The 25,603-nt window shown below is 41.8% G+C and overlaps 1 protein-coding gene across 2 annotated transcripts in view; it reads left to right on the top strand.

The window, feature by feature from the left end:
• The window catches only part of PARD3B (par-3 family cell polarity regulator beta), a 539,269-nt gene that overhangs the window by 207,450 nt on the left and 306,216 nt on the right, over nucleotides 1-25,603 (top strand). For both annotated transcript variants that reach the window (XM_060281957.1, XM_060281959.1), the window contains exons 12-15: nucleotides 361-534; nucleotides 8,124-8,247; nucleotides 16,469-16,565; nucleotides 18,131-18,246. In XM_060281957.1, coding sequence (XP_060137940.1) covers nucleotides 361-534; nucleotides 8,124-8,247; nucleotides 16,469-16,565; nucleotides 18,131-18,246 — 511 coding nt within the window. The remainder of the gene's footprint in view (nucleotides 1-360; nucleotides 535-8,123; nucleotides 8,248-16,468; nucleotides 16,566-18,130; nucleotides 18,247-25,603) is intronic.

A 25,603-nucleotide genomic window follows, 5' to 3' on the forward strand; every position in this document is an offset into this window, starting at 1 on the left:
GACTCAAGCGGAGTTACTCTAGAGTAGCCACGACGACCCTCTGACAACAACAATCTGCTAAATCTGCCTTTAGTGTCTTCTCTCTGATAAGATTTGCCCTCACGCTTTGAAGTAGCCAATAACCAAGATGACATTTTTCTTTCCCCTTTGCATTCACCACTTTCCTAATAGGTTTCCCAGGTTATACACATTAATAATTTTTTAAATGAATGTTTGTCAGTTTGTGCTTTAATACTTCACAAATCCTACGCAAAACTTGCAAGCGTTTTTATTCTTATTATCTTTAAAAAGCAAATATTCTTCCGTTTATTGCTATCTGGGATTTTTCATTTTAAGATGTTTTATATCCTTCCTTTGCAGGATGGACGGCTGCGAATAAATGACCAGCTGATTGCAGTGAATGGGGAATCCCTGCTTGGAAAATCCAATCATGAAGCTATGGAGACCTTGAGGCGTTCCATGTCCATGGAAGGAAACATTCGTGGAATGATCCAGCTAGTGGTTCTCAGAAGGCTGGATAGGCAAACAGACGCAGTATGCAAAGCATTTATCTCTGTTTATGCATTTCTGGGAGATGTGTGCATCATTATGTAACAGCCGCCATGAGGAGAGGGGGCTGATACAGTTGACATTGCTATTTTTTTTTAATTTGAAAATTCATTTGGAATATTATTATTACAAAATCCTCTTAGAACCAGAGCAACCAGTTAGTATTTACATTGGGTGCATAACACTAAGGCATAGTTTGTTATAACCATGGTTTGTTCAAAGAGCAAGTACCTAGCTTGCAGGTGACCCAAGAAACAGTGTCTTGCTTCTTCTAATGTTGGGTTGTCTCCTCTACAAATACAGTGGTACCTCTACTTACGAATAACTCTACTTACGAATGTTTCTACTTACGAATGGAGCTCCGTCCGCCATCTTGGATGCTGTTTAGATAGGATTTTTTCTACTTACGAATTTTTAGATAGGGTTGCTTCGACTTACGATTTTTTTCTCCCAATTCATTCCTATGGGATTCGACTTACAATTTTTTTTGACTTACGAATGTGCATTCGGAACGCATTAAATTCGTAAGTAGAGGTACCACTGTACCTAGCTCCTATCCCACCAAAATTGTGGTGGTTAAGGACTGACACTGTCTTAATATATTACCAGTTCTCCTATCATTGGGCAGCTGCAGAAACCCTCCCCTTCTCTAGCTCTTTGGGCACTCTTTGTTCTACATTTATCAACTGCAGTCTATTAATTAAATACGTTGCCCTGTATACAGGATGGAACTTGGGGTATGAATAGTTTCAGAAAATAATTTACAGATTGTGAGAGGAGCTCCAGAATACAATTGCAACCCAAAATGATTGGGCGACCAAAGGAGGTGTTCTCCATTTAAGGAATGCGGGTGATGCTGTGGTCTAAACCACTGAGCCTCTTGGGCTTGCTGATCGGAAGGTTGGCAGTTCGAATCCCTGTAACGGGGTGAGTTCCCGTTGCTCAGTCCCAGCTCCTGCCAACCTAGCAGTTCGAAAGCACGTCAAAGTGCAAGTAGATAAATAGGTACCGCTATGGCAGGAAGGTAAATGGCATTTCTGTGCGCTCTGGTTTCCATCACGGTGTCCCATTGCGCCAGAAGCGGTTTAGTCATGCTGGCCACATGGAAAGGTGTCTGTGGACAAGCGCAGGCTCCCTCAGCCTAAAAGCGAGATGAACGCCGCAACCCCATAGTCGCCTTTGACTGTCCAGGGGTCCTTTACCTTTTACCCTTCTCCATTCATGAATTTTTAGGCAAACAACAGCAACTAACTTTGTTGAAGTCTACCTGTTTTTGCAATAGCTAAGCACTGTGGTTTAATGGGGAAGCAATACATCTTATGCTTTACTTCATCTACCATAATGTTTATATTAGAATAATTTTTTTAAAAAAAATGTCCAGTAGCACCTTAACGGTAAAGGTAATGGGACCCCTGACCATTAGGTCCAGTCATGACTGACTCTGGGGTTGTGGCGCTAATCTCGCGTTATTGGCCAAGGGAGCTGGCATACAGCTTCCAGGTCATGTGGCCAGCATGACATAGCCTCTTCTGGCGAACCAGAGCAGCACACGGAAATGCCGTTTACTTTCCCGCTGGAGCGGTACCTATTTATCTACTTGCACTTTGATGTGCTTTCGAACTGCTAGGTTGGCAGGAGCTGGGACCGAGCAACAGGAGCTCACCCCATCGTGGGGATTCGAACCGCCGACCTTCTGATCGGCAAGCCCTACGCTCTGTGGTTTAACCCACAGCGCCACCCGCACCTTAGAGACCAACTAAGTTTGTTCTGGTTATATTGGAGAAACAGGATGAAATGTCACATAGGGACATTTGTAATTCTTATTTACTGTAGTGCAACAACAGGAGTTGTTCATGCAGAATAATAGTCATAAGCTACCCTATATCAGAATTAAAAATGAAAACAACTGTACCTTTGATGTATAGTTGTGTGGAATTTTTATCAACAAATTAGGGTCCTGTTGGTCTTATGAAACAGGATCAATGACCTTCACTAAAATTTTATTTCCCCAGGAGATTTACCAACACCCCACAGTTGAATATCCTATTGAAATCCTGTACTAAAAGTTGTTTGAGTCCTGCCCCCGCCCCCCAACTATGGCTATGTACGTACGAAATGCACCCACACTTCTAGCACATTCTTTTTGAAGAATATACAACCGGCTCTTTATTGAATCAAACTCACTTTAAACAGAAATTTATTTTTTATAGGTTGTGCTTGCGGTTCAATTGTAATTCCATTTGCGGCTGAAGACTATAGCGAAATGGGGCATGACCCTTTCTCTTTTTCCCTTACCTGAACTACTTCCCTCCCTGCTGCATCCCAGCTTAGTACAGCAGGATATGTTTAAAAATCCATTATTTTCTTATTGGCTGGGACACTAATGGAACCTTTTCATGACAGCTCTGTTTCACTAGCTGAATGCTCTCTAATTAGGCAGTGTACTGATCAGTTGTTGAGCTATTGATTCTGTTGTTTATCAGAGAGCTAGAAAAGCAGATCCCCCCCCCCCCGGTTGCCGTTAATTTACAGCTGCCTCTCCTATTAGGTATGTGTGTTTAGTAATAGTTTGTCCCTGTGATGTATTCAGAATTCTCCATATAAGAGAATTTGCGAGTTGTATCGTAAAGGTTTGAGAACAGAATCTGTTTCCAAAGAAAGAGTTATTTTTTGGGGGGTGTCGGGTGGAATTCAGTGCCACTCTGTGGTGAACATTCCATCTGCACAAGCAATTGTAGCTTGCCCCATAGAAAGATTCCCCTCCCCGAGCACTGTTCTGGGGGTTCTCTTAAATCCCCTAGAGCCAATTTTGGGGGGTGTGGTGGGAAGGAGGTGGGAAGCCCCATGTCAGCAATAAATCAAATGACATCAGTGTAATTACTGAATTTTTCCCTGTATAATATGCCCCCATGTATAAGACACCCCCTATTTTGGGGGACTCCAAATTAAGAAAACACCCCTCAGCATTACCCGTGTATAAGATGCAGGGCCAGCTCTAGGTAGACCCCCGGTGGCGCGGTGTGCCAGGGCGCTGGGCCGGTAGGCAGGGCGCTGCGTGCGAAGCTGCGCGGAAACCATGCTGCGCCCTGCGAGGGTGGGGGCGCCGGAGCGATCTCCGCCCCTCAGCACCAGGGCACGCGACCTGCTCGAGACTGCCCTGATAAGACGAGCCCCAATTTTAAACCTAATTTTTTGGTTTTAAAACCTAGTCTTATACACGGAAAAATACGGTAACTCAATGAAACAAAGTCTGCTTAGGAGGCCAGGCCTCCTGAGCAGAGCAACTCATCCTGGTCGTTTTTGCGCCTATCAGGCAGTTGTGGGGACAGAAGATGCCCACCTTCCCACAGTTGTCGTAAGCCTCTTCCCCACTGACCAGTCCTTCCCAAATCTGAGACTTTGCCTCCTTGCCTGTCTTTGCTCTGCCCTCTTCATATCACTGTGGGTTCTGGGAGACCAGTGAGGAGAGGAGCAAAACACATTGGCTTCTTCAGCAGTCTGCCTCTTGGCCCTCCTGCTCTCCAGCTACTGATTCTGTACTGCTCTCTGCCACAGGCTCTTCCTGCTCACTAAACCCTGTTAACTCCTTAGCGTCCGAAATCTTGTCCTCCCAGTCTTCTCCCTCTGACCACTCATAATTTTCCCACCACCACTCCATGGGCTCTGAGCCTTCTTCTCTTGGGGTTCCCCAGCTGGTTCATCCAACTGCTCTTCAGCATCCAGCCAGTCCATGACTTGCCATTGTCCTCTCTCAGGAATTGCTGCAAACTATTTGTTTTGTCTCCTTCATTTCCCTCCCAATGTATTTGACTTCTTAGCTACAGTCTTTGTTTCATTCCTACTCTTAGGTTAATAGTTGTCTTCTGTCCTCCTTCCAGACTGTCCAGGCTTGTATCACATTTTCCCCTACCTCCCAACTCCCCTTGTTTTCTAACAATTTCTGAATTGCGAGCCTATCAACAGAGGCTTTTTTTAAACAAATAAAATAAATGTGCAACACCTAATACATACTGTATTAGGCACTTTATTAACTGATTGGATCAAAATGCACAAAGGCAGACATGAGAAAATACCGGTAGTTACAGTGGGTTGGATCCAGACTAAGCTAATGAAATGTAATTTCCTCAGAAATCAGTGGGACTTAGGTCACGATTAACTTATCCCACTGTTTTCAGAGGGACCCAAGTTCAACTGACTGTAGTTTGGCTGTAATTCCAACCCATTTTGAAATGGTCTAAAAGCTTTAATGAGAACTCTTTTATTAAAAAAAGAACCACTGAAAATAATTGCACCTTGAAAGCAAGATCTACTTCGCCTGTGAATTCAGATTTGCGAAATAGAGGCCAAGTTGGCATGTTTTTGCAAATAGTTTTGAATGAAGGCAGAGTGCTTTTAATAGACATGGATGTGAGGGAATCGTAATCAGGTTTTTAAAAAACCAGTAGAACAGTTAATTAGTCCTTCAAAACTAATTCTGCTTAGTAAATTGTTTATTTTTACCAAGCAAATGTCAGAATGAATTTGGAATTGTTATTGATGAGAGAGGGGGAAACTTTGAAAAGCCAAAGGGTTTGCCATTTACTTCCAAAGCCATTCTGGTGTGCATTCATTACAGAGCATATGTGGCAGCCACTGAGAGAAGGGAACCAGCTGGCTGTCAGAAAATTACCATTGGCACAGTTTTTCTTGTCTTGACAAGGCTACAAGCTGCCTTCACAGATGGAGTAATAATGGGAAGCCAGTTGTGGTCAGAAGAAACGCTATTCTGCATTCTGCTTTTGATGGGCATAATCAGGGACTATGCCGAATATGCTCCGGTTTTCACTTCCAGGCCAAAAATTTGTTGTGGTAGAAATATTTTCAAAAAAAGAAGAAGAAGCACATTTGGATTCTGTGAATATCCATCTTCTTTTCCCCAGTCCTGGTTGGTTCCATTGTTTTTCCTGGATGCTGTTGCTTCGGTGCTTATTGTTTCCCAAATGCCTTTTCTTTTCTGAATCACTCATAGGTGATCACAGCTAATCAGGAATGGTGCCACAATATTATGTAGCCAATTATGTAGCCAGTTCTAACTACACTTATATACCTTGTGTTGCGTCCACTGCGGATTGCATTTTTTTTGTTTTTTTAAAATCAATTTTTATTAGATTTTCACTTACAAATCAATCCTATCAAACCAATTATTCCAAATTATACAAATATATATCTATTAAACCAAATATTATGCCAAATTATAAAAAAATTACTTCCCCATGCTTCAAATTTGTAGGGTTCTGAATATTGATAATTGCTGCCATTCTAATCAACTGTGGATTGCATTTTTTTGTGTTGCGAATGTGGCGGAGCCGGAAGTGCTTATTTCCGGGTTTCGCTGCATGCGCAGAAGTGTTCTGTGTGCTTCGCGCATGCACAGAAACATTCTGTGCACTTTGTGCATGCTCAGAAGCACTATATCACACTCAGGGCCGTCTCAAGCAGGTCGGGTGCCCTGGCGCTGTGGTGCGGAGATCGCTCCAGGGCCCCCGCTCCGGTGGGCGGGCGCAGCGCGCAGCACAGCTTCCACGCGGCTTTGTCCGCGCAGTGCCCCTTGCTGGCCCAGCGCCCTGGCGCCCCCGCGCCACCCTGCCTACCCCTAAAGCTGGCCCATATCACACTTTCGCGCATGCGCAAAAGAACTGCTCAGGTTGCAGACTTTTCAGGGTGCGAACGGCACCCTGGAATGGATCAGGTCTGCAACCCGAGGTACCACTGTATATGTAATTTCACTGATGGCAAGATAGCCATTAATGCTGTCTACATGAATACAGTGGGACCTCGGGTTACAAACACTTTGGGTTACAAACTCCGCTAACCCGGAAGTAGTACCTCGGGTTACAAACTTTGCCTCAGGATGGGAACAGAAATCGTGCGCCGGCGGCACGGCAGCAGCCAGAGGCCTCATTAGCAAAAGTGCGTCTCAGGTTAAGAACGGTTTCGGGTTAAGATCGGATCTCCAGAATGAATTAATTTCGTAACCCAAGGTACCACTGTAGTGTTGTTGGGTTTTTTGCAAGGAATGCCAAATCAGATGAAGGGGGCATTTTGTTTCAGAAAACATTTACAAGGTGCTGGGCCTTGCAAGGCAAGGCTGAGATCCCCAACCCTGCGGTGAGGGTCCTTTTGGAGATTTAGAAAAAGGAACTTCGCGGTTTCCCCCCACATCGTGTTTCTTTGCATAACACGCACACACATTGTGATTCACAATATATTGCCATGTTATGAAACCGTTACCACTATGTGGGCTTTAAACTGGATTTGGATAATAATAATAATAATAATAATAATAATAATAATAATAATAATTTATTTATAATTTATTATTTATACCCCACCCATCTGGCCAGAACAAAACAAACCAATAATGTGTATTGCTTGCAAACACATGCAAGTCCAAACAAGGCAGTTTTTGGTCTTTTCCTTTTATTCACAGAAATGATTTATTTTTATTTTCTACTGTAGCTGAACATACCTATCCAGCTTGGACCATATTGATGCTGACAACAATAACAACAACAACAACAACAGCAACAACAATAATAATAATATATTATTTATACCCCACCCATCTGGCTGGGTTCCCCCAGCCACTCTGGGCGGCTTCCAACAAAACATTAAAATACAGAAATCCATCAAACATTAAAAGCTTCCCTAAACAGGGCTGCCTTAAGATGCCTTCTAAAGGTCTGGTAATTGTTATTCTCTCTGACCTCTGGTGGGAGGGCATTCCACAGGGTGGGCGCCACTACCGAGAAGGTCCTCTGCCTGGTTCCCTGTAACTTAACAGGGACAACAACAACAACAACAACAACAACAACAATTTATTATTTATACCCTGCTCATCTGGCTGGGTTTCCCCAGCCACTCTAGGTGGCTCCCAATAGAATATTAAAAATACAATCATCATCCAGCCTTACTAGGGTGAGCAATCCACAAATGGGGAGCTACCGTAGAAAAAGCTCATGTTTCTGCCCTCTGGACCTCTCATGGTGGAAGCACACAAAGAAAGGCCTCGAATGATGATTGCAGGGTTTGAGTCAGTTCCCAGATCAAGACTGCAGTGACATCATACCACCTCATTTTAAGGGGCATTAAATGACATAAATATGGTGGCTTCCAACTCGAGGATTCTAAGGAGGAGGAGTAGCTCTGCCACAAAACAAGAAATGGCAAAGAATGTGCAGAAGACGTAGGTCAGTTGTGCCCTTCTGCCCACTAATCTTCTTTCCCCCAAATTGGAGTTGAGGGAATTTATGGCTCAGCCTCAAGCGCAAAGAATGGGATTCTTGGAAATTTGCTGCAGTAATTGGGATCATTACCTAGTGGATTAAATTCTAGGACTCCTTTCTAGCTGGATATCTCTTTGTTTCTTCATCAATGACTATTATGCTTTTTTTAAGGCTGTTTTTCTGTTTTCAGCTCTGAGCATTGATAATATGCAATAAACACTTCATAAATAATGAACAAAGTGAGTAGCAGATAGGGAGACTGATATATCTAGCGGGCTGGTTAGCCCTCTTTTCACATCTTCCTCTTAGGAGCCTGCTGTACCATTTCCAAAACTGGAGCTTGAGGGAAATGTTAATTCTACAACCATCCCGAGACGGAGTGATGCTGCTGTGCAGTGTTTCGTATCATGCCGCCCTCAGGAGAGGTTGAAAGGTGAGCACTGCGCATCCTACTTTAACTTTTGCTTTAAACTTTTTTTCGTGTTTTTTTTGGGGGGTTGGCGTTTTGTTTTCAGAAACTCTTCAGCTCCGAAGGCAATTAATTAGAGTAAGTGCAGACATGAAGATTTCAGGGAAGGTGCAAGAGCTGACTCAGAACCCGCAAATTAGATTCCTGGCACAAATTCCACTTTTTAAGTGACAGTTTCTAGCTTGCTGGCCCAACACATAAGACTGGATATAAAACAGTTACAGGTGGAAAGTGTAGCTGTAGTGTTTGTTTCCTACAGTTCTTCATCCCTACGTTCTTAAACTTGTGTATCTGGTTTTAAGGCGGCACCCAGTGTTGCTTTTAGTGACTTGTGGATGTATTCTTAGTTACATGTTTTCAATATTTTGCGTCTATTGTTTCCTAGTGCTACTTTTCTAGAAAACGAGGTGCCACAACTCACAACAAATGTCTCCCTTGTTCTCTTATAATGGCAGTGGCTTCCAACTGAGTTCCGGCTGGGAAAAAAAAAAGCCCTGTTGTTTGCTTTGTTAGATGTAACACACCTTAAAAACTCTGGATTATATTATTATTATTCTTTTCAAAATACATAATACACAATAAAAATAAGAACAAAACAAAACAAGAACAAACCAAACCAATAATGTGTATTGCTTGCAAACACATGCAAGTCCAAACAAGGCGGAATAAAAGTCTTTTACTTTTATTCACAGAAATGATTTATTTTTATTTCCTACTGTAGCTGAACACACCTATCCAGCTTGGACCTTATTGATGCTAATAATAATAATAATAATAATAATGATAATGATAATGATAATGATAATTTATTATTTATACCCCACCCATCTGGCTGGGTTCCACCAGCCACTCTGGGCAGCTTCCAACAAAATATTAAAATACAGTATTCTATACAGTGGTACCTCTACTTATAAATTTAATGTTCCAAACGCACATTTGTAAGTAGAAAAAAATTGTAAGTCGAATCCCATAGGAATGCATTGGGAGAAAAAATTCATAAGTAGAAAAAATCCTATCTAAAAATTCGTAAGTAGAAAAAATCCTATCTAAACCGCATCCAAGATGGCGGACGGAGCTCCATTTGTAAGTAGAAACATTCGTAAGTAGAGTTATTCATAAGTAGAGGTACCACTGTACAGAAATCCACCAAACATTAAAAGCTTCCCTAAACAGGGCTGCCTTGAGATGCCTTCTAAAGGTCTGGTAATTGTTGTTCTCTTTGACCTCTGGTGCGAGGGCATTCCACAGGGTGGGTGCCACTACTGAGAAGGCCCTCTGCCTGGTTCCCTGTAACTTGGCTTCTCATAGCGAAGGAACCGCCAGAAGGCCCTCGGCGCTGGACCTCAGTGTCTGGGCAGAACGATGGGGGAGGAAACGCTCCTTCAGGTATACTGGACCGAGGCTGTTTAGGGCTTTAAAGGTCAGCACCAACACTTTGAATTGTGCTCGGAAACGTACTGGGAGCCAATGTAGGTCTTTCAGGACCGGTGTTATGTGGTCTCGGCGGCCGCTCCCAGTCACCAAGTCTAGCTGCCACATTCTGGGTTAGTTGCTTGACCTCATGTAGGAGTGTTTGCAGCCAATCGCCATTCTGCGAAAACCAGTCTGAGGTTTTCTGTAGCTTTCTTGCCTGCATTGCATATGGGGAACCAGTGGCTCTTCACAGGCTATTAGAATACAAATGGCAGGGCTTTAAATTCATTGAATCGATAAATCAATAAATTAATATGAGTGTGAAGGTTGTAATTGTTCATGTAGTTGTGTTGATGCAAAGAAGTTAGCTTGCATTTATCCATAGATTGCAGATTCCAGAAGTATGGAATGTAGAAAGATGATCTCTAAAATGTTGACCATGTTTGCACATAACTCTGAGCCAATTATGTCTGAGCACGTACACCAGAAGCTGCTTGCTTTCCAGGGAGGTGATTGCAGCACTTTACTCCTCCCTGATTCTTTTAGTGCCAGATCGGTACCTATTTATCTACTTGCACTTTGACGTGTTTTCAAATTCTTTTAGTTCATTATGCTGTGGCAGGGTTTTAACTTAGAGCAGGGTAGTTCCAACCTCCCAGACTTTAACACAGAACCTGGGGGGGGGGGGTACACTGAATTAAATTTCCATATCATAAAGTGTTTGCAATATATTCTCTCTCTCTCTCTCTCTCTCTCTCTCTCTCTCTATATATATATATATAATTAAATGCATAGATTTAATATTTTTATTTGTTAAAACAATTTGTAATACACAAGCAGATGTATGTGCTTTCATTAACAACGCAGACATCCCCACAACAATGGCTGTGTCAATCAATCAACAAGGCACAATGTTCTACTGTCACAGAGTGCGCTGGCCAGCAAATGAAACAGAAAAAAGTTGGAGCTAACTCTTTACAGTGGTACCTTGGTTCTCAAACTTAAACCATTTAGGAAGTCTGCTCCAAAACGAAAGCATTCCAAAACCAAGGCGTGCTTTCCCATAGAAAGTAATGCAAAATGGATGAATTCGTTCCAAACTTTTAAAAAACAACCTCTAAAACAGCAAGTTAACATGAATTTTACTATCTAACGAGACCATTGCTCCATAAAATGAAAGCAATAAACAATGTACTGCAGTCACACAATCAATCAATCAATCAGCAGCTGAACTGGGTTCTACACAGTCACAAAAACAAAACAAAAAAGAACTGCAAAAACAAAAACGCAAAATAAATAGCAAAAACAGACAGACCTCAGTGTAACACACAAAAGAGAAGTGTAACACTCAAATCAGAAGCGTAACACTCAAAACGAAAGTGTGGCACTCAAAACAGAAGGGTAAAACTCAAAACAGAGGATGTTTGGCTTCTGAAAAAAGTTTGCAAACCGGAACACTTCCTTCCAGGTTTGCAGTGTTTGGGTTCCAAGTTCTTTGAGTACCAAAGTGTTTGAGAACCAAGGTACCACTGTATTAGAAAAAAACACAATCTTCATAGACGTGACTGAGTGTCAGGCCTAATGAGCACAGCAGCTCATTCCCTGTAGGTCTTACTCCATGAAATCGGTTGCAGAGACTAAAGGTCCCATCCTCCCGACATCCGTCTTATGTCTCCCCCTCTCCAGGGCTTCTTCCAAGCAATCGAAGACTGTGCCTGCATGCCGCCTGTCTTTGCTCTGCCCTTTTCATGCCTCTCCTGGTTCTGGGAGTCTCACTCACTGCACCCTAGTAAGGAAAGATAACCATTTGCCACAGCATCAGTGGTAGTTCTCCATACGCTGTTCCAATGGATGCATGGAGCCAGACCCCCAGATTCAAGCGAGTGGGAACATTTTGCTTGTTATAGAGCTCTCATGCAGACAAGGACCTGCTGGTTTATGGGGTCTTCCCTTGAAAAGGAAGACACCCCTGAGTGTCAAGGGGTGTGATCTGTGGCAGCTGTGGATTAGGAGAGAGGGAATAATTGGATCCTTAAAATAGTAGGTAAGAATTACGTTGGCATACGTAACTGAACAAAGAAATTGCATTTGAGGTGGAGAGGTCAGGACTTCTGACTTTGGGGTCATGTGGCCAGCACGACTAAGCCGCTTCTGGCGAACCAGAGCAGCGCACGGAAACTCTGTTTACCTCCCTGCCAGAGCGGTACCTATTTATCTACTTGCACTTTGACATGCTTTCGAACTGCTAGGTTGGCAGGAGCTGGGACAGAGCAATGGGAGCTCACCCCGTCGCGGGGATTCGAACCGCTGACCTTCCGAAAGGAAAGCCCAAGAGGCTCAGTGGTTTAGACCACAGTGCCACCCGCATCCCTTGTACTTCTATAAACCCAGCACAAATACACAGGTCCTCTACCAACTCACTTTGAGTTTGAAAAGAAATATAATATGCTTGTAAATGAGAAAATATAAAGCATAGATTTGATTTTTTTAAAAAAAAAACCTGCTAAATGATATCTTTTTAAAAAACAAACAAACAAACAACTCTGCTTTACCTACGGGTAGTTGAATAAAAGAATCTTTAAAATCCAATATTGAAATGCGGGCATTCATTCTATTTTTAAATGAATAATCTAATACTTGCCACCCAGAGGTCCTCAGTTTGTTCCTCTGCCAAACTGTTGTGCAGAGACAGCATTTTTTTTTTTTTAGTACAACCTCTTCAAAGAAGTCTTACTTCAGTGCCAGCAATTTCACATTTCTGTTGCTGAAAGATTACTGGAATCTGCCTCATCAGAAGCTTTGTAACTTCCCAAAAAAATACCAGTCTGCCAAGGGATTTGCTGTCATCTTTGTGGCTAAGTAACAGGTTTTTGTTCTAATGTTTGCCCTAAGAAATTGCTCTGGAAATTAAGTGTAAGCAAGAATAGATTACAGAGAGAAATGTTACTTCATACCAAGGCAGTGAATCAAGTAAAGAATTTTAGTTGGTTAATCATCTATCACATAAGCAATTCGTTAATGATTACATTTAAATATGTATGTTATCCTCCCCTCATAATAAGGTGGCTTTTTCAGATGTTAAGGCGAGTATAAGAAAACACAAAATTTACTTCTTCTTTTTAGCAAGCCATTCATTCTAGAATATAAGGCTATATTCAATATTTTTCTTCTTCATTGTCTATTAGTCAATACACTAGAATGGAAATAACATATCTTTAACTTGCAGTTCTACTATTAAAATTGGTTCCCACTGATTAATCAACTAAAGCTTGGGTTGATTGATCTACCAATTGAAAATTACTACAGTTTGCAATCCTCATTATAAAGGCAAAACTTTTTCCAGCCTCTGTTTCATCAGGCTACAGTCATGCTATTAATTCCAGATGTCATTAATTCAGATTTATTTATGCATACAGGAAGTCCCATTGTGTCAGCGCAGTTGATTTTGCTCCCTACTATTTCTGGCTTGCCTTGACCGAAAAACAAACAAACAGGACTGTCGTGCATTTAGGACATATTAATATGAAGTATTGGCATTAATAGTTCCAAAATATCTACATCCATTTCTGTATGTTTAAGTTAATGACCACTTTCCTTTTTTGTGGAGAGGGTCTTCAGTTTCTCCAGAAGCTCTCGTCTCATTTTCAAATTACTTCAGCTCCATATCAAACCACTTGATTATAGTGATAGATCACAGATTGAAATAGGTTCTGGTGTACAGTTTTAGCTCAGGATAAAAGGCTGGACTAGATGAATCCCAAGCAGGAATTAAGATTGCCGGAAGAAATATCAACAACCTCAGATATGCAGATGACACAACCTTGATGGCAGAAAGTGAGGAGGAATTAAAGAACCTTTTAATGAGGGTGAAAGAGGAGAGCGCAAAATATGGTCTGAAGCTCAACATCAAAAAAACCAAGATCATGGCCACTGGTCCCATCACCTCCTGGCAAATAGAAGGGGAAGAAATGGAGGCAGTGAGAGATTTTACTTTCTTGGGTTCCTTGATCACTGCAGATGGTGACAGCAGTCACGAAATTAAAAGATGCCTGCTTCTTGGGAGAAAAGCAATGACAAACCTAGACAGCATCTTAAAAAGCAGAGACATCACCTTGCCGACAAAGGTCCGTATAGTTAAAGCTATGGTTTTCCCAATAGTGATGTATGGAAGTGAGAGCTGGACCATCAAGAAGGCTGATCGCCGAAGAATTGATGCTTTTGAATTATGGTGCTGGAGGAGACTCTTGAGAGTCCCATGGACTGCTAGAAGATCAAACCTATCCATTCTTAAGGAAATCAGCCCTGAGTGCTCCCTGGAAGGACAGATCGTGAAGCTGAGGCTCCAATACTTTGGCCACCTCATGAGAAGAGAAGAATCCTTGGAAAAGACCCTGATGTTGGGAAAGATTGAGGGCACTAGGAGAAGGGGACGACAGAGGACAAGATGGTTGGACAGTGTTCTCGAAGCTACGAACATGAGTTTGACCAAACTACGGGAGGCAGTGGAAGACAGGAGTGCCTGGCGTGCTATGGTCCATGGGGTCACGAAGAGTCGGACACGACTAAACGACTAAACAACAACAACAACAGATACTATAAATAAGCCTTATGTCAATGAATACAAGTTTTTGTATAATACTTCATGGACACGTCTCCCTGTGGCAACCAGAAATTTAATTCTGGCAACCAGCAGAGAAAGACTTCCATATACGCTCAAGTATACAAGAGTGATAAATGCTTTAAAAGCAACTAGCAACAAGGATAGAGTTCCTCCTTCAAATCTGCTATAAAATTTGTTTAGATTATGGGGTGGTAGTCAATGAAGTTTAACTAAGAGTAGGCCCATTGAAAGTAATGAACTTAATTTACTTAGGTTCATTAATTTTTGGTAAAACTATGTTGAATACCACCTATGATGTGCATTTAACATAACAGAAGAATAGCATCCTCCTTTACCTCATAGACTAGCTAGCTAAGGCTTAATTTTTTTCCCAACAGCACGATGGCGAGGTCTGTAGATGAAACTGTGTTAGTCTTACATCCCAGAAAATAACTTGCACTCCTCCTGCCCTCAGAAATGCAAGCATGTAAGCAAAGTTCCCTTACTTTTCTCTCCTTCTCAATTCACTAAAAAGAGAACAGAAAAACTGTTGGCAACCAAAAAGGCCCAAAAAAGAAGAAAGTTTTTTGACACTGTGTGGACTTCCCATTCCATTCAGAATTGAGGACTTGATTAAGCTGCAGCTTCTTTCAGTGTAGGAAGAACTACTACTGTATACAGTTGGCAAATGAAGTTCTTGCCAAGGCTTCTTCTTCGCTTGCCCCACTTATTTTAGAGATGGTTCGAGAAGTCGCCGGTGCCATTCTGCTTGGGGGCCCACAAAACCCTTAGGGCTGACCTCTCTACTCTGCCTTGGTCAGGCCACACCTGGAACACTCTGTCCAGTTCTGGGCACCACAATTTATGGAGAATGTGTGCAGAGAAGGGCAACCAAGACGATCAAGGGTTATGAGGGTTATAAGGAATGGTTGAAGGAGCTGGGTATGTTTAGCCTGGAAAAGAGGATACAGTGATACCTCGATTTATGAGCACAATTGGTTCCGGAAGTCTGTTCATAAACTGAAGCATTCATAAACTGAAGCGAACTTTCCCATTGAAAGTAATGGAAAGTGGATTAATCTGTTCCAGACGGTCCACGGAGTACTTAAACTGAAGCGTTCCTAAACTGAAGCGAACTTTCCCATTGAAAGTAATGGAAAGTGAATTAATCCGTTCCAGATGGGTCCGCGGCATTCGTAAACCAAGGTGTTCATAAACCAAGGTTCCACTGTACAGTCATACCTCGACATCCGAACACTTCGACTTCCAAAGGTTTCGACTTCCAAAGTTGACAACCCCGGAAGTCTTTTCGCTGCGCGTGTCTGGCGTGTGCGTTCTGCTTCACGCATGCGCCAAACGCGCGCTTCAACATCCGAAAACCTCGACTTATGAAGCGGCCGCGGAACGGATCGTCTTTGTAAGTCGAGGTACCACTGTACTGATAGGAGATATGATAGCCATCTTCAAATACTGTATCTCAAAGTCTGTCACATAGGAGAGAGAACAAGCTTGTTTTCTTCTGCCCTGGAGGGTAGGACTCAAACCAATGCCTTCAAGCTGCAAGGAATGAGATTCTGAGTAAACATCAGGGAAAAAACAGTATGAGCTGTTTGACTGTGGAACGGTATCCTTCAGGATGTTGTGGACTCTCCTTCCTTGGAGGTTTTTAAGCAGAGTTTGGATGGCCATCTGTCATGGAGGTTGGGTCTACAATTCTATGAATCTATGGCCTAGCCCCAATTTGTAGATAAGAGAGAGAAAATAAATGCCCAGACAAATGCTTAGAAAAGATAAAGGCCTGTTGGTGTGCTGCAGCTATGCACCTATTGAATGTTTTATTCAATTCTTAGTTCAGTGTATGTTCGGTGTGTGAGAGACTACCCGCTGAAATTAATAAAACCAATATAAACTTTGACTCTTTTCTACCATAAGGAGGATTTCAATATGTTTATCTTTAATTATGCATGTTCAAATGGAAAAAATCAGGTCTTTTGAAAATCCTAAGGGATGTATTTTCTGCTTGGTGTAATTTTAATTCTAGTTTGGAGATTTTTTTATAATTTGTTATTAGTTTCAAGAGACATGCAGGTTCGGTTCCTGATCAGCAAACAGACGTAATATATTTGTGGTGCTGTAGTTTATTACTCCTCCTCTCCCCCCCTTTAATTTCAGAGCTTCATACATCTGAGAGCGGCATTGCTGAAAATGAAATCCCACCCCCTTTGCCTCCACATCCTTCTGATGAACTGCTTGCAGATTATAATCAAAGGTTTGGAGCTGCTTACTATTTATAACTTTATTTTGGGTGATAGGAATGCTTTTCCAACACGATATGTAAAAAAACGACAACCATGTTGCTTTATGACATTTAATTTGCATCAGAACACATTTATTTATTGCTTAGATGTAGTTTTTTAAAAAATCTTCAAGGATTATTATAGTATACATTAACACCAACATTATCTTCAGTTGAGGCTAATAATATGCCCCACTTTGGTGGTATTCTGGAATGGGGTTTGAAACTGGTTAAGAATCTTAGTAAGTGAAATGATTCATATATGGTATTTAACTCTGAGTAGGTTGGCTAAGATTTATAAAACAGAATCAGATATGTGTTGGAAGTGTAAAGAAGTGGAGGGAATGTTTTTTTCACATGTGTTGTACATGTAAAAAGGTAAAAGTGTACTGTGGTGCCTCGATTTACGAATTTAATCTGTTCCGAAGGCACCTTCGTAGGTCGAAAAATCCGTAAGTCGAAAAGTGCCGTTAGGAACACGATTTCCCATAGGAAAAAAACCCTATCTAAAAACACCGCGGCTTCCCTTCGGATGTTGAGAAATTCATAAGCGTGCGGCCATTTGCCCCATTCGTAAGTCGAAAAATTCAGTTGTCGAGTTGTTCGTAAGTCGAGGTACCACTGTATTAGGAAATGATTTATAATGAATTGAAAAAAAAATGTTTAAAACTACTTCCCCCCAAAAAACCAGAGTCCTTTTTGTTGGAAATAACTCAGACAGAAATTTCTAGGTGTCAGAAAAGGTTATTTACGTATGCAACAACCGTGGCCCATGTTTTGTTAGCCCCCAAATGGAAAGTGAGCAAGCTCACAACCAAAGAGGATTGGCAACTTAAATTGACAGATTATGCAGAACTTGCAGATTTAATATATAGAATAAGAATAGAATAACATCTAGAATAAGTGGTAGAGATCTGAAGAAAGTAGCTTCCTCCTGTGCCTTGCATATGCTTGGAAAGGGGGATTGTTTGCAACTGAAGTGAGAGAGGATAACGTAGAGAAAGTTTTGCAGAAATCTGTTGTTGCTGCATCTGGCGCTGTCAGTGATTTTAAAGATTTGCCTGAAACTGGGAAGGATAAAATGTAATCTCAGCTGAAAAATGAAGCATCTTACAAGTTTGGGCTTTAGTTTGTTTGATATTTGGATAGTCACATACCTGAACTTCGGAACTGTGTAGCACCTAGCAGCTAGCATTTCAAAAATAACTTACGTTGAAGATATGTATTAAGCAGTAGGACTCTTTTCTGCCTTTTGATCCTTGGTGAACCTTTAATAAGCCTTATTAATTACTGAGATGGTCCACAAAGTGGACAGACCGGATAAAACCTGCCTTTTTTTTTTTTGCTCTGGTTATAGCTCTCCTAAGTAAAGTCAGATTTAATAGAGGCAGTAACTCATGTAAGAAATTTAAATTGCATTATAACAGAGAAGGGAAAATTCGTTTCTATTTCATAGGGTTTAATTACTTCATTTGTTTTTGAGCTGGTGCCTATTTTATTTCATTCTGTTTTATTTGCGGCATGGCTTCTTTCCACAGCTCAGTAGCAGATTCAGCAACATACTTACGAGATCAGCACATCAACTTCAGATCTTTGACACTGGCCAAGCAGACAGAATCAATTAATCTGAAAGCCTCCAAAAGCATGGATCTTGGTAAGATGGGGTGGGGAGATACCAATAATTCTTTTTAGCCTCATCATTTATTTCCTGCTTTTGGTTCCTAGCCACACATGCATTGGAAGAAAAACGTTATTAGGGCCAACTAATGCAGGCAACTATGCAGGAAATGCAGGAGAAATTTCTCTGCATTTTATTTTTGCTGAAAGCTGCTATGGAACTCGCAGTTTATCAGAAACGACTCAGTTCCTCCTGCTGTTTGTTTGGTCAAAATCGCCATGCAGGTATGAACAGTTGATCCAGGAGGATATTATGGTCAATGGTATCAAAAGCAACTGGGAGATAAAGGTCATCCAGAATGGGGACCAAGGCTGATTCAGTCCCAAAACCAGTACTTTTTTATTTTTAAAAAAATGGTTAGAGTCATTTTGACTCAGGAAAATCACCATTTTGTAGATCAAATCAGGGGGGGGGGGGGGGAATACAGCAGTACCTTGGTTCTCAAACGCCTTGGTACTCAAACAACTTGGAACCCAAACACTGCAAACCCGGAAATAAGTGTTCCGGTTTGCGAACTTTTTTCAGAAACCGAACGTACTCCATTTTGAGTGTTACACTTTCATTTTGAGTGTTACGCTGAGGTCTGTCTGTTCTTGCTATTTATTTTTTGTTTTCGTTTTTGCGGCTCTTTTTTGTTTTGTTTTTGTGACTGTGTGGAACCCAGTTCAGCTAGTGATTGATTGATTGTGTGACTGCAGTTTATTGCTTTCATTTTATGGATCAATGGTCTCGTTAGATGGTAAAATTCATGTTAAATTGCTGTTCTAGGGGTTGTTTTTAAAAGTCTGGAAAGGATTAATCCATTTTGCATTACTTTCTATGGGAAAGCACGCCTTGGTTTTGGAGCGCTTTGGTTTTGGAACGGACTTCCAGAACGGATTAAGTTTGAGAACCAAGGTCCCACTGTACAGTAAAGGGACAAAAGCACAAAGATTCACAAAATGTTTAGGGGTATGTGTCCCCCTGCGCCCCCCCCCCCAGAACAGAAGCACTGCCCCAAACCATACTTGAACTCAGATTGATCCGGGTAATGAGAGTCATCCAGGAACACTTGGCCATTGTTCCATTGCAGTTCCTTTACCACTTTCTCCCCAAAAGGGGCATTGGTGATTGGTTATGGGGAAGAGAGGGGGAGGAGACAGGAAGATTCTGCTTTTGTGTGGCTGCATGTGTATGCAATAACAGGAAGTTGCAGTTTCATTCAGTAAGTAAAGAAAACCTGCAGTACTTTTTAGTATTTTTATTTTTTTGAAAATACAAACATTGTATTAATAGTTGTCATATGGTTTTAGGGGGAAATATCTTTTGAAAGTTTGGACTGAAGACAGCAAGATCCCCTCATTTTTGTAATAAGAAATTTTAAGCATGAGACTCTGTGTGCATGTTTCAGTGAAGAATTTGGGGTGGGGGAGCAACCTCAAATATCTTATTTACTGCAATGTCTTGCACCGGTTTAATTTCTCTGCCCAAAGTGATACTTAGCCAATGAGAAAGGAACAAGGTATAGTGGTACCTCGGTTTACAAACACAATTGGTTCCGGAAGTCTGTACTTAACCTGAAGCGTACTTAACCTGACGCGAACTTTCCTATTGAAAGTAATGGAAAGTGGATTAATCCATTCCAGACGGTCCATGGAGTACTTAAACTGAAGCGTACTTAACCTGAAGCGAGCTTTCCCATTGAAAGTAATGGAAAGTGGATTAATCCGTTCCAGACAGGTCCGTGGAGTTACTTAAACTGAAAATACTCAAACCGAGGAGTACTTAAACCAAGGTATGACTGTACATGTTGCATCACATGGGGGACACATCTGTCAGTGCAGCATTAAAAAGTGTGCCACATGCAAGGAAATTATGAAGAAGACTTGAGGCAGGACAATGCAAAGTTTATCTTTTTCCCTATGTGTCTAAATGCTCATTTAAGTGGAAAGAGAATTTTCTTCCAGCAATTTAAAACAGCTTTAAAAATGTAAGAGATATTTGTCTGCCTTTGGGGGAGACAGACTTCATCAATGAGAAGAACCAATAAGAACTTACAGGCTCACTTTTACATATCTGTAATTGGTGGCAGCATTGCGCCTTGCTAGCTGTTAGAGCTGTGCAAAATATATTAAAGCATGGCAGAAAATAGTTTCCACCCTGTAAGCACAGCATAGAACAATTTCTTTGGAGATTGCTTTCTGTGGAGAAAGGTGGCGTATCTTTTGCACACAGTTTATTGTGGAATGTAGCTGGATATTTCACCATAGGCTTTTATTTTGTCTCCAGCTAGAATGAAACCTCCAGCATTCTGACTGTTCAGAGGCAGTGTGTGTGTGTGTGTGTGTGTGTGTGTGTGTGTGTGTGTGTGTTTACCTGCCTGAAACATCAGAGTCTTAGTCCCTCTTTATTATTTCAGGCAGATACACAGTTACCACAGCAGTACATATGTTTAGTTCGCAGACCGTTTTTTGAGGGTGAACCATACTGCTAACTAAAGTTTGTAGAATGGCTTCAAGATTATATCTGCCCTATGTTGGTACCTCTTGCTGGCAGCAGTGCTGCTTGAAATGTTATAGGCATAGCTGCCAAGTCTCCCGTATTCCCCGGGAAACCCCCGTTTTCCCAGCTGTTCCCAGCAAAAAAAAAACGGATTTCCCCCCGGTTTATTCTGGCGCGGCGGCCATTTTGGAACTGGGCGGAGCATGCTCAGAAGCGACTTTTGATGCTGCTTTGCCCAGTTCCAAATTGGCTGCAGCGCGACTTCTGGTGCGGCGGCCATTTTGGAACAGGGGAGAGCAGCATCAAAAGTTGCTTCTGAGCATGCTCCGCCCAGTTCCAAAATGGCGGCAGCGCTACTTCCGGTCTGCTACTTCCGGTCCAGTCCCTTATTTCTCAGGCCAGAACTTGGCAGCTATGGCTATAGGAGAGCCAGGTTCCTTTTAGTCTACCATATGTCTCTGCGGACAATGTGAGGGCGAGACTATCATAGGTCCTGGGTCTGGACTATACATTGTGCTATGTTTGTTGCAGAGATCCAGAAAAACAGAAAAAGCCTGAATAATCACAATGTGTGAAACTGTCCTAACTGTGAGAGAGCAATTACTATATCCAGTCTTAAGATTGCTTATCACTTGGATAAAATCAGATGACTGCTTATCATATTATTATTGCATTGGGTGCGGGTGGCACTGTGGTCTAAACCACTGAGCCTCTTGGGCTTCCCGATCGGAAGGTTGGTGGTTTGAATCCCCATTGCTCTGTCCCAGCTCCTGCCAACCTAGCAGTTCGAAAGCACATCAAGTGCAAGTAGATAAATAGGTACCACTGTGGCTGGAAGGTAAATGGCGTCTCCGTGCACTCTGGTTTCGGTCGTGGTGTCCCATTGTGCCAGAAGCAGTTTAGTCATGCTGGCCACATGTCCTGGAAAGGTGTCTGTGGACAAACACTGGCTCCCTTGGCCTGCAAACGAGATGAGCGCCGCACCCCATAGTCGCCTTTGACTGGACTTAATCATCCAGGGGTCCTTTACCTTTTTACCTTTTACCTATTATTGTCTTAATGCACCCCACAAAACAATTCTACCCATGTCAAGAGCCGAACTGGCAGGTTAAGGGTAGGTTGAACATATTGGACCGCAAAAGAGGACAGGCTGAAGAACCTAAAGCTTTCTCTCTCTCTCAACCCCTGGGAGTTTGTCTGGTTTCAGCAGGCCCCGCCTTTTGAGTTTCAGCTATTTTTATCCACAACTTGGTTTTTAAAAACAACAACAGAAAACTAAGATCCTCCAGCTTCTGAATGCCATGCACCATCAGCAAACCTAGAGCTGTTTGTATCCACAATTTTCTCCCCCAAAGGCTCTAAGAATAAGCATTAAACAATGAAATGATGGACAATACGGAATAGTCAGCATTTCTGAAAAACTAGGACATTCAGGGTTCTTTTCCCTTTTTTATTTTTTTAAAGACACAAAGCATCTGCATAAGATATAATTTTATTTTCACCGGCTCTCTGCTGGGGTGGGGTGGTAGGGAATTAAAATAAAAAGTTAGATATGTCTTGGTAAAAATATTTTCCTGCATGAAAAAATAGGTGCTTTGAAGATGGCTGACAGTGTGATCCAATTCCAGTGTTTGGTCAAGTTACTTTGGTAGTATAAATACCTGGAACCATGAATGATTGACCTATGAAGTACCTGAATATATTTATATTGATAATTTCGGTATCAGGTATCAAGTTTATTGCTTATAGCCAAAGGCTGCTGCAATGTATACAATGTAATTCAGTAAAATATATACAAATTTGGTACAAAACGTAGAACATTTACATTATCAAAACATGACCTAATCAGCACAAAGCTATGGAAACACTTTAATATACCAGTTGAAACATTAAATAATAAAATTTATAAACTAAAATCGTCACATGGCCACTGATGTATTGATAATTTTAAAATCTTTTCATAGACAAAGCAATAAACAAAATAAACGTTTTCAACATTCCTTGTGAATGGTAATTGTTCATATATCAAGACTCGTTTACCAAAATTGGAGAGTTTATGACCGAGACATTTGGGTTTTAGCCATATGTTTACTACGGTAACTCATTATCACTCAGCCTCCATTGTCCTGCTATAAAATAGAGTTGCAAGTATATACCTCACAGAAATCTTGTAACGATGCACAGCAATTATAAAGCTCCCTGCAAAATGATTATTGATTTGTAAATGCAACAATGAGTTTGTGCCCTTGTGTAATCAGATTAGTGCTTCAATATTCTTGATAAATGATGGAGACAGAGTCTCATAGCTGCAATACCAGCTTAGCTTTCTAGTGGGGGGTTATTTGGGTGATAATACTAGGACTCATGCCTTGGTAAACATTTAGACAACCTTTGAGAGTGAATTTAAAAAACCCACATTAAAAGTATAGTGGTTTTACCTGAGAAAGTATTTGCTGTGTTCAGACAATCGTGTATTTGCTTATTGAACTAAAACTTGCACAAGTATTTTCCTAGTTTCTTTGCCCCTCTTATTTCTCTGTACAGCAATCAAACCAGGAAATCTCTAATTAACCAAAGCTTCCTGTTTCATTTAAATTAGGAATTACGGTTACCAGCTTTGGAAAAGCTGGGGTTTTAAGCCAACTTCCAACAGTGTATAATATCCTGGCTTGTTCTGAAGCTGGTCACCTGTTGAGGATAAAACACAACGCAGTGGTTAATTAGAGACTTCCTGGTTTTAATCGTGACTTGACCTAACTCCTACTATGTTCAATCGGTCTTACTGGCAAGTAAAAGTGCATAAGATTGCACAATTAGTTAGAACAAACAATTTTTTTTAATAAATAAATAAGAACAAAGCTTTAATATAGTGTGGGCTTTTCCAGCCTTATGCCCTCAGATATTGTTAGTCTACAGCCATTGGCCCTATTCACTAGGGATAATGAGAGTTATAGACCAACAACACCTGGGAGCACAAGGTTGGGAAAGGCTGATACAGCGCTTTTAACTCTCTATTTTCATGCTTCTCGGAACTGAGTGATTGCCCTCTTCTCAATTTCCTCGACTGTTTAGGTGCTCTGAGTGTCAGACTGGAGTCAGCACCTTTTCATGTTTGTTCTGGGTCAGCTCCATTTTTTATTTTTTATTTTTTTGTCCTGTGTTTCAGGCTAATGTAATTCTGTAAGGTAGATGCTGCGTGTCAAATTTGGTGACCCATATTGAATTTTTAAAAACTGCACAGCAGTGAAGGGGAAAGGGAATGGAGCTTTCTCGGGCATCTAAGGCAAAGAGAATGATGGTGAACTTTGCATAACATCACAGTTAGCTCGGCCATAGGCTTTCTTGTATACATAGCCGGTGTCTAATTGTCATCGCCTATCTTACATAAGGGACCCAGGTGGTGCTGTGGGTTAAACCACTGAGCCTAGGGCTTCCTGATCAGAAGGTTGGCGGTTCGAATCCCTGCAATGGGGTGAGCTCCCGTTGCTTGGTCCCAGCTCCTGCCAACCTAGCAGTTTGAAAGCACATCAAAATGCAAGTAGATAAATAGGGACCGCTCCGGCGGGAAGGTAAACGGCGTTTCCATGCGCTGCTCTGGTTCGCCAGAATCAGCTTTGTCATGCTGGCCACATGACCCGGAAGCTGTCTGCGGACAAACTGGCTCCCTCGACCTATAGAGCGAGATGAGCGCCGTAACCCCAGAGTCAGACACGACTGGACCTGATGGTCAGGGGCCCCTTTACCTTTACCTATCTTACATAAAAGTCACCTTACAGAGTACAGTATACATAATAAAATATGGAATATTACATGAAACAATCAATTTCGCCCCACAAAGCAACCTCTAACCATTTCCCTCTTCAAAACAGCTTATTGTAATTATAAGCGTAGTTCTAAAATTACAGTAATTCCTGAAACCAAAGAAAGTTATTTGAATCACTCTCAAAATGGTAATGGCAGAGCCTGAGTCAGGAGCAGGCTGTTCTTGCTGGTCTGGAATGCTTTTACCGTTTCCCTCTTAGCAGGATAAATTTCTATAGAATCAGAATCAGATTTTATTGTTTTGCATAAGGAAAAGGTAGGTTCAAGCACATTCTCAGATCTCACTTGAACCATATATGAAGTTGCGTCTCTGAAGAGAGAGGATTATACCAAAGCCCAGCTTTGTCACAAATCCATGGCCTGCTAAACTATATTTTAGGGTTGAAGTGTTGGTCTTGTGAACTCTCCCTTTCCCTCTTCCCTTCATTGGCACGCTGACCCTGGTGAGCTTAAACTGGACTTCCCTGCTATGAAGAACTGTGGGTTGCATGTTCAGACCCAGAAAACTCCCCCTAAATAAATTCACATGACTCAAATTTTGGTTTGGTTTTTGGCAGAATTTAGGCCACAACTTCATTGATTACAGAAAGTGAGTGGTTGCATAGGCTCTGGTTTGACTAGCTCCCTGCACCCTTGCAAAGGTCAGCCAAGGGTGAACACCTGGCTAGGCGGAAAGCTGGGAACAGGCTATGTCCACCACCCAGATGCCCCCCTGGACTGAAGCACAGGCACAACCCCCTCTCAAGGGTTGACCAAACCATTTGAGTCCCTCGATTCCTTTAACAGAATACCCTTCACATAGGGATGGCGAGAGCGTTCTCTCATCCCTATCACTGAACCAGTGCCTATCCGCAACCTTACAAGTTGTGACGATTTGCTACACAGCAGGCAAAACCCAAATGGCAACAGCCAATAAGCCAATTGGGGAGAATTCCTGCCATGCCCCTGTCCCAACATCAGACAACACACGACGGCATAGCAGGGTCAAGCGCAGAAAAGCCCTAAAAGTGTAGAGAGGTGGGCGGGTGTT

The sequence above is a fragment of the Zootoca vivipara genome, chromosome 1, assembly GCF_963506605.1.
Source record: "Zootoca vivipara chromosome 1, rZooViv1.1, whole genome shotgun sequence".
In the NCBI taxonomy this organism is placed as follows: Eukaryota; Metazoa; Chordata; class Lepidosauria; order Squamata; family Lacertidae; genus Zootoca; species Zootoca vivipara.